Source organism: Xyrauchen texanus, chromosome 29 (genome assembly GCF_025860055.1).
Source record: "Xyrauchen texanus isolate HMW12.3.18 chromosome 29, RBS_HiC_50CHRs, whole genome shotgun sequence".
In the NCBI taxonomy this organism is placed as follows: Eukaryota; Metazoa; Chordata; class Actinopteri; order Cypriniformes; family Catostomidae; genus Xyrauchen; species Xyrauchen texanus.
In genome coordinates this window covers 9215796-9225795 of record NC_068304.1, presented here as the reverse complement: position 1 = coordinate 9225795, position 10000 = coordinate 9215796, and the positions used below count along the sequence as shown (strand labels likewise).

At 36.3% G+C, this 10000-nt stretch overlaps 1 protein-coding gene across 1 annotated transcript in view; it reads left to right on the top strand.

Annotated features, from left to right (window-relative positions):
- The window catches only part of cntn5 (contactin 5), a 411731-nt gene that overhangs the window by 320328 nt on the left and 81403 nt on the right, over window positions 1-10000 (top strand). The window contains exon 9 of the mRNA XM_052097793.1: window positions 8787-8968. Within this exon, the coding sequence (XP_051953753.1) occupies window positions 8787-8968 (182 nt within the window). The remainder of the gene's footprint in view (window positions 1-8786; window positions 8969-10000) is intronic.

Genomic DNA, 10000 nt, shown 5'->3' with positions numbered 1-10000 from the left:
TGTTTGGGAACCCTAAGGAATGCATACTGTAATGTTAGCTTATCAGGCTAATTGGTTAGCATGCTGACTGGAAACACAAAGAAAAACATTGGTGGAATTTGGCAAAGCAACTCTCAGCTGTTTGGGAACCATAGCCCTTACAAATAGTCTAAAGTTCTGACAAACTTGCTGTAAATTTGATGCAAAGTTGTTGTAAATTTCCCACTCATTATTTTCACATGCCAATGATCTTGCGGTTCACTGCAAATGTTTGCCAGACATTTGCAGCTTGTCACCGGTAGTGTTGCACCTGCAGCAAACCTTTGGCAACAATGTAGCTCATTTGAATGTGAAAGTAAGGAGTGGTGAATTTGCGGCAAATTTGCAGCAAGTTTGCCAGAACTCTTGATTTTTGTAAGGGAGAGAATATGTGATGAAATGTTAGCTTAGCTGGCATAATCAGTTAGCATGCTAAGTGGAAACACAGAGAAATGTTTAATTTTAGCATGTGTTGCTTTGGGAATGCATTTTTGCAACATTGTTGTTGCTTTGAGTATGCAGCTTTCAGTTGTTTGAGAACCATACGGAGGTCATGCTTTAATGTTACACTGTAAAAAAAAAAATACTATTTTCTCTGTAGCATTTTTGCAGTCTATTACCGTTAAAATTATGGATTTATTTTTTACATTGTAGCTTAGAAGGATAACTGTTTAGCATGCTAACTGGAAACACAAATAAAAATGTTGCTAGAATGCATTGTTGCAACATTGTTGCTTTGGGAATGCAACTCTCTGCAGTCTGGGAACCGCAGGGAATGCATTATGGAAAACTAGCTTATCAGGTTATCATCCTTACTGGAAAAACTGTGAGAAACATTACATTTGAACATTTGTTGCTTTGGGAATCCATTTTTCCAACCTGCTTTGAGGATGCAGCAGGATGGAATGTAACTTAAGCAGGCTAATCGGTTTGCATGCCAAATGGAAACACAAAAAGCAACATTGCATTGGAAATACATTTTTGCAATTTTGTTGTTGCTTTGGGGGTGTAACTTTTAGTTGGTTATGAAACCTTTGCAGTGGTGGAGGGCCACCATGGACCGAAGCCTGGCCACCCCACTCACAATTGCTTATTTGGTCATTTTTTTGGCACAATTTAGTTTTGTAGAGGTGAAATCCTCTCTGTACAAATGTACAAATATAACATGTGTGCACACCAAGGTTGCCGCACCTCTCCATCCTGGGTGTCATTGTATTTACACAACCCCCCTCCCCACCGAACATTTCTGTGCCACCACAGACTGATCGCTTGCCCCTGCCTGGCCACCCCTTTAAAAAAACTCCTGGCTCCACCTGTGAACCTTTGGAAATGCATAAGGGAAAGTTAGCTTACCTTAGCTAAGTTTAGCTAACAAATGTTATTTGTTAGTTTTACTTAATTTTATTTATCATTATCAGTTACTTTCTATAGAACTTTCTTTGGGTCACTTTTGTAGCTTAACCAAACAGAATTGACATTCTGCATGAAGGAAATGCAATTCTCCATTCTTTATACATAATCCAGCATCTTTGTGCTGTAATTCTATTTGCGTTTGTTATTTGGAATGAATAATTCAATTGCAAAGCCTATCAAATGCAAACTCAATCTCAGCCAAACTATTCTAAGGACCCAGTAATTGTTTACATTGCCTTCAAGAACCCCTTTGTGAGGAAATGTAGTTTACAATTAATTATCCCCATTAGAATAATAAGTCATTATTTAAACCTAAACATTGATCTTTGTATTCTTGTCAGCCTCTCTCTCTCTCTCTCTCTCTCTCTCTCTCTCTCTCTCTCTTTCTCTGTCTGTTCAAATAAACTTAACAGACTTTTACTTAGCTTCTCAGCGCATGCAGAGATATTCAAAATCTTGCCAATGGCCTTTCCCTCCACTCTTAGTTTGGTCTGATGGCTTGTTGTCTGGCATTGAGTCCTCCAATAAACTTTAGGCCTCACCCCAGTCACCCGTAAATAAATGATTTATCAGTGCATTAGAAAATGCCACTCTTTATAATGAACTAAATTGGACTAAGAATTGCTTTTAGTCCCACGCCGTCACTCAGTATGTATGACAACCAAGCAGTCGGAGAGACTAAAGGCTTGTCTTTGTGTGCAGGGAAATGGCTAGAGCGTTTATTGTCAATAGTGCGGGCAGTCTGCCTGAAATGACTGCAGGGATGCTTTTCAGTGGCTGCATTGTACTGTGCACTGTCAAAGGCAAACTGCCAGCTCATAATAGTGAATGTGTCTGATGCCGAAAATGTTACCTGGGCTACGAATAGAACGAGGCTCCTTTCATGCATGCTGAAATTTTGTTGACGGTATAACCTTTCTGGAAGGTTCTCACACTACTAAGGATTAATGATCTCATTTTGTTACAAAATTGTTAAATTCAGTATAAAATTACATAATATGCACTTATTATGTTAAGTGTGTTTGAAGAACCCCTTCAGCTGTGACTAGATTCACAATATAAATGTTTATGCTTTTATGAAGAATGTTTTGGAGTGGATCAAAGCTTATATGGAGATGCCTGTACTAGAATATAAATATATACTGTTTGGGATTATCATAGATAAAAAAAATAAAGTGTATATTTGAAATTGTGTAATTGTGCTAGCTATATATATATATATATACTGTATATTAGACCTAACCAGGTTTTATTTTTTTTTTACGAAATTCAAATGTTTTTTCAGTTCATTGAGATGTATGAAAAGGACAGTTGCCTCCGCATCTGAGACATCAATTTGCGCATCTTATCATGTGGCTTGTTGAGTGCGTTACCGCTTGTGGAATCTTCGCGCTATTCTCCACAGCATCCACGCACAACGTACCACGTGCTCCACCAAGAATGAGAACCACATTATAGTGACCACGAGGAGGTTAACCCAACGTGACTCTAACCACCCTAGCAACCGGGCCAGTTTGGTTACTCAGGAGACCTGTCTGGAGTCACTCGGCACACCCTGGATTCAAACTCGCGACTCCAGGGGTGGTGGTCAGCATCAAACTCGCTAAGCTACCCAGGCCCCCTCAATTCCGGTTTCTTAATGGTTCCATTAATGATTCCTGTGATTATTTTGCCTCTCCCTCTTTGCCCACAAGGAACTGAGATGCCCCTCTGGGTGAGGGCATATGTGCCGAAACGTGTTGGTCTGTGTCATTCGTTTTAAAGTCCAATAAAGTTTAATACTGCAAGACTCTGCTCCTTTTCTGAAGTAAGTAAATTGACATTTATTCATTTATTAAACATTTTTAAAGTGACTAAGCAATCACATAAGAAACATTTAAGATGTGTTGGTTAATGTAAAATGTTGCTCTTTATTTTGTATTGTGTTAAAACGGCTACATTTGTTAATCGAGTGTGCAGACCTTCATTATCATATAGGCAATAAACAGTAATTTCTTCATAAACATTTCTGTTTGCACTTATGCCAACAATGTCAAAGCAAATGAACTGAAACAAGCTATCAAACAACATCAAGCTTCCAACACACTCTCACGGCGAAACCATCAGGATTTGTACGACTTTTCTAAATGTGGTTAATTTGTATGATAAATTGCGACTGCACTCATTGAACTCCTATGAATTTCACGACGGCCAATGACGTAGCTGGACATCGTTTCCATCTAATACGTGACAAATACTTGCTTCTGTCACACACACCACCTTCCTATCATGTTCACACACTCTACTGATCATGATGAAGTCATAAGAGTTTATGCGAACAACATCGTGCGAGACCATATGAAAAAGCCAACTTGTAAGTTATGTAAGAATTTTCATGAGATCGATTTGGAAGCCTCTTTAAACAAAAGAACATTATGGATGGCGGCGCTTTTTTGTAGCTTACTAATACACGCTGTCAAAGAGCAACACAGGTCATTTCAAACTTTGAAGTTTTTGTGAGCCCCTTACAGCAATAATGACAAAACGGACAGGTACAAGGAAAAATAGTACAGGTAAAAGTTCATCATTTATAATTGTTTTTCAAATATCTCAACTGAGACTCCATTATGAGATAGTATACATTAATAACAATTTGATGCTAATGGAATTTACATCTGTAAATACAAATCTGCCTTTCATTTTTTTCATTAACCACAGTTTTAATGAAAAACTTAAACTGATAAAAAATCTTTTTTTTTAATCAGTTTAAAGGGCTTACAAAAATGTATAGTTATCCAGTGGCGGGGCTTGGGTAGTTTAGCAAGTATTGATGCAAGGTTGAATCCAGGGTGTGCTGAGTGACTCCAGCCAGGTCTCCTAAGCAACCAAATTGGCCCGGTTGCCAGGGAGGGTAGAGTCACATGGGGTAACCTCCTTGTGGTCGCTATAATGTGGTTCTCGCTCTCGGTGGAGTTTATGGTGAGTTGGGCGTGAATGCCGTGAAAAATAGCCTCCAAACGTGCTACGTCTCTGCGGTAACGCGCTCAATAAACCACGTAATAAGATGCACGGATTGACGATCTCAGATGCGGAGGCAACTGAGGTTTGTCCTCCGCCACCTGGATTGAGGCGAGTCACTATGCCAACACGAGGACTTAGAGCACATTGGGAATTGGGTATTCCAAATTGGGGAGAAAAACAGGAGCAAATTAAAAAATAAATAAATAAATAGTTATCCACTGAAGAGCAGTGAGTGTTTCTTTCTCTTTTTCAGTATTGTAGTTTGGTTCATTTTCTCTAATTGCCAATTTTGTATGTTGGCCCTGCATGCAATCTAAATGCCTTTTGTATAATAGCTAGTTTATAAGTATATTAAAAATAATTTGTATACTATATTCCATGTGCTTCCTTTGTTTTACCATGATATTAAAACTGTCCTGCGTAAATGCAGTCCCCTCACCTAATATGAATTTCACACCACTGATTCATCCACCTGAACAACCAAACATTTTGATCAAACCTATATTTATTTTATATTGAAATAAATTAATCATACCTTTATGTACTGCCAAATAAAATAAAAAATGTCTATGGAGCAGGTATAACAAATCAGAAATAAAATGTAATAATTTTAACTAGTGAAAAACTAAACAAACAAGAAATTGGATAGCATATATCATTGCATCATTTATTCTTTTATAAAATTCCACTTACAACTCTAAAACTTTGTCATATGAATAGCCAGTCAGTAAGTTCACTGCTAAATTAAAGTCTCTTAGGTCTGAAGTAACATTACATAACAGTGACTGTACCAGAGGCAGTTTAGACTGTGTTTGTATTCTAATTTTGTATTTCAGTCTTGTGAGACTTCGACAGTTCTTATTTAATTTTAAGTCATTCATAACTTGCAATTAATTCAGTAACCGTTCCTGTTGACGTATACTGTAGCCTAAGTGGTTTTAATCCACTAAAATTCACTGGCTCATTTAGTCAACACTCACTAGTCATTTGGATGGGAATCAGACTATACTGGAAGCACTGTATGTTTTGTGCTGTAGACTCAAAAGAACCGGCTCAGTAGAGTCATTCGTTCAGGAATCAAAATAGCATTGTGGGCAAAAGTAGTGTGCAGGGCTACTGCTGAAATGCGCTGCTGGAAACACTGTCAGAGTATTTTATTACGGTGTTCCATACGCAAGTCATGAAGATCATACAGTTTCTGTATATTTGTAAAGATTGGAATCAGTTCTGAACAAGAGTTCTCTGTACTCTGTATCTCACCGTGCTAACAGTATATATCTGAACTCCTTTCTTCTAATGAAAATGTTACCAACAAAGTCATGCGACATGAAGGAGCCAATGAGGTTTAATGTTGTTGATTTGTCACCATATTTGATTTAGGCTCTGTATGCATTTTTATCTTTAATTTCAAAGAATATTCCTATTTTGAATTGCCCTGTTTGCTAACTCATAAAGTGCCATCATTCGGCTTGTAGTTATAGTCCCTATATGTAAACTGTGGTTAACAGTTGACCTTTTTGGGTGCTGCATAGTGATACACAGTAACTACTTGATCATGTGTTTCGGATCATAGCTGTTACTATATCATGAATTTAAGCACGACTAGAATGCTTTATAGACCAATCAGCATCCAGGACCTGAAGTAAAGTATCCATCTGATAAGTAATCACATAACATATTCAAATATGATCCTCACCCGCCACAGTGCCTAACCTCTGAAGTGATGTTTACATTGGTTCAAATCACCACAGCCATCTTTAGTTCTCTTCCTGCTGGCTCAAACACACCGAATGTATGTTCTCAAGCTTAAGTGACCCCATGAGCTTTATCACAGACTCATCATGATTTAAACTGACAGGTCAGAGAAACTTCATCCTGTGTTTGTAAATGTCCTTGTAAGATTAAAGTGGGCATAGAGGGGGAGAAGACCTCAGAAATGTGAAGTTTTTAGCGGAGGGAGGGCGTATGATTGATGTTGGCACTGGGGTTTTCCTCGGCATCACATTTCCATTGTTGGAGAGCTGTGAAATGGAGCTGTCACTCTGAAGCACTGCTGATCTTGTCTGATAGAGCGGGTTATCTATGCGCGGGCGGTGCACCAAGGAGGTCATATCACATGCCCGCTGCAGCCACAAATAGGGATGGATGGCAGTGTACAAATACTGCTTATCTGCACAGCTATCTGGATGTTTATTTTGTTACACAGTACACAGCCACTTTCAGAGGGTGTGCTGTATCAGATTGTCCTGTGTGTACTTTCAAAATGACTACGGTATCATTTCTACAAATTAGTGTGGCAGAATATCTACACCATTTTGGGAAGTGAGATAAAAGGAATTGCTTTAAGAAAGGGTTTTTTTTAAAGGTGAAGTGTATAATTTTTGTGCAGCTAGTGTGAACAAAGGGAAATGTAAAAATAATGAATGTTTTCAAATAGGTTTCCAGAACACTCCCATGTCTGCGATTGGTTGGACAAACAAACAGTCCTACCCCAAATTTGCCCAATGGTTAAGCCAACATTGCTAATGCTTCAGTCAAGTAATGACAGAATGATTGCATATATGAGATGACTGCTGTAGAGGTCACAAATGTAATATTGACCTACATCTAACTACATTTGGTCCTTAATGTACTTATGGCCCTAAATTAAATAACTGTTGGTCATAAATCTAACATCTGGTCCAAAATGAAATAAAGGCCCTAAATATAATAACTTGTGTTCATAAATGTAATAAAGGCTAGTAATATAATAACATTTGGTCCTGAATGTACTAAATGCTCTCAGTGAAATAACTTCTGGTATTATATATTGTAACTTTTGGTCCAAAATGTAGTAAAAGTTTGTCCTTAAGTAATAAAGGCCAGCGATGTGTTTTTGTTCGAAAAATATCCATATTTATAACTTTATAAACTATAATCACTGGCTTCCGGTAATGGCCGTCCATGCGTTCGCTGGCTTCCTCTATCCTCTGCGCTTCTGCCTTCATCACTTCTCACCGGAGCTTACGCTACGCCTACATCATATGCCAGAACTGGACTCTCTTGTGAACGCGCGGACAGCCGTTACCGGAAGCCATTGTTTATAGTTTATAAAGATATAAATATGGATATTTTTCTTACAAAAATGCATCGCTTCACTTCAGAAGGCCTTTATTAACCCCCTGGAGCCGTATGGATGACTTTTTTGATGGATGGATGTGCTTTTTTGGGCTTCAAAATCTAAGGTACCATTCACTCCCATTATAAAGCTTGGAAGAGCTGGATATGTTTTAATATAACTCTGATTGTGTTTGGCTGAAAGAAAAAAGTAATATACAACTAGGATGTCTTGAGGGTGAGTAAATTATGGGATCATTTTCATTTTTGGGTGAACTAACCCTTTAAGGCCCTAAATTAAATATATTTTGTTTATAAATGTAATAACATTGTCACTCATTCACTCAGATAATGATAGTTAGAATACTGTTTTGATGTCTTCTTTCTTTACTTTTTTACATACAGTTCATTTAGGCCTTTATCACATTTAAGGAAAAATGGTATTACATGAAGAGTCTTTATTAATTTCATGACCGATTGTTATTACATTTAGGGTTTTAATTAAATTTAGGACCTAACTTTATTGTATTTAGGGCCTTCATTACCTTGAAGACAACACCGCACTCAACACCGCACATGAATGGCATTGTAAAGTCATAATAAAGTCATTAAACCCAGACTTTTAGAGTTGGGAACATTACAACTAAAGAAGTATGGTGGAAGCATATTGGAATTGATCATACTAAGTTGTAATTGTGAATATTGATGCTACAATTATTTTGTGTGCTATTAATGAAGAACAGCGAAACCTGCCTGAAAATGCATCTAATTTTGCTGCAAAATGAGAAGACCGGCTTGTGGAAACAAAATATCTAATCATTATCAGTGACAGTACAATAAACATAAAATACACAAAAAAAGCATGAATTACACACCTGCTGCACACCATTTGCTTTTAATTTAAATGTACTGGCACTAAAATGCATCCTGTGTTTGTTGAAAAGTGAAAACGATAGAAAGATTTAAAAACAATTGTCCAGTGATTCAATTTTATTCCAAACTAAATAACAAAATAACCAAAAGAACACACTTTATATCTTAATTATGACTTGTGAACTTGTTATCAAGAAGTTTCCAGGAGAACTTGAATACATCATCAGTCGGGCTGGTCGGGATTCATTTTTTGGGGTAATCAACCTACAAATGGCTTACTGATAGTTGTCTTTGCATAGGAGAGTGTATTTTAACACAGGCAAAATAAATAAAATAAAATAAAAAAACTTTAAAAATGTATTTCTTGTGTTTCTGTATATTCTCAGTCCTGTCCCCACTATCACCTGGAGGAAGATGAGTGGCAACATCCCCAAAAAAGCCCGTCTGCGCAAATCCCAAGCTGTGCTTGAGATCCCAAACATCCAGCTGGAGGATTCTGGGAGTTATGAGTGTAAAGCTGAGAACAACAGAGGAGGAACGGCCTTCAGAGGACAACTTCAGGTCTACAGTAAGGATGAGTCTTCTTCTCAAAAATAGAAAAGAACTTCTGAAGCACAAGAATGCATATAGTATCTGGGTCAACAGCTGCTAGTATAGTTCCTAATAAAGTGCTCAGCGAGTGAATATATTATTTTATTATTTTTTATAAAGAATAGGCATCTAGAATTTACAGTGGTTCTTTTTTAAACTCTCACATATGCATTTTAGTGGGTAAGGTTGCATATGCATTCTAAGGTTAAAAAAAAGAGTCCTTTTATATATATATATATATATATATATATATATATATATATGCATTTATATCGAAGACAATTTGGAATGTTCAATATAAGGAAAAAATAATAATTCTCAGTATAACAAAATGTAAAAATGTGTATGCTTAAAACAATATTTTATTTTTATTTATAATAATTTATTTTAATTTATTATTATTATTCTTTAAGCATAAACTTCACTAAATTGTGTGTAATTTTGCATCTTGTGTGACCATATCTTGCTTTAAGGATGTTTAGGTGTTTTATTTATTTATTTACTGGAAAACAAGACAAATATTTGAATTAATAATTTTTCTTAATAATCGTTTTGTTGCTAATTTCTAACATTTTGAAATAGTAAAAGAAACAGTAGTAATAGAATAGTATTTTTGAAACACATGCTTTACATAACTTTTAATAGACATAGGCTAAATACTGTATATTAAATGCAAATTATTGTATGTCAATAAGGGATCTACTTTATTTCCATAAGAGGTTACTTTGAAATAATAGCTAAAAGACAGATTTATTTCAGCTTTTATTTACTTTATCAAATTTACAGAAGGGTCAAAAGTTTACATACATGTATTTAGTTTTTCCTTTAATTCCAAGTATTGTGAAAAGCTTGTGAAATGCTACAAAAAGCATTTGATTCAAAGTTAACCAATTAAATGCAATGCCACCAAAAACTAACCAAGTGTATGTAAACTTTTGACCTAAAATAACTTTGTCTCTTACCTAGTGTTTTGAAATGGCTGATTGCGAATAGCACATTTTTACAATAA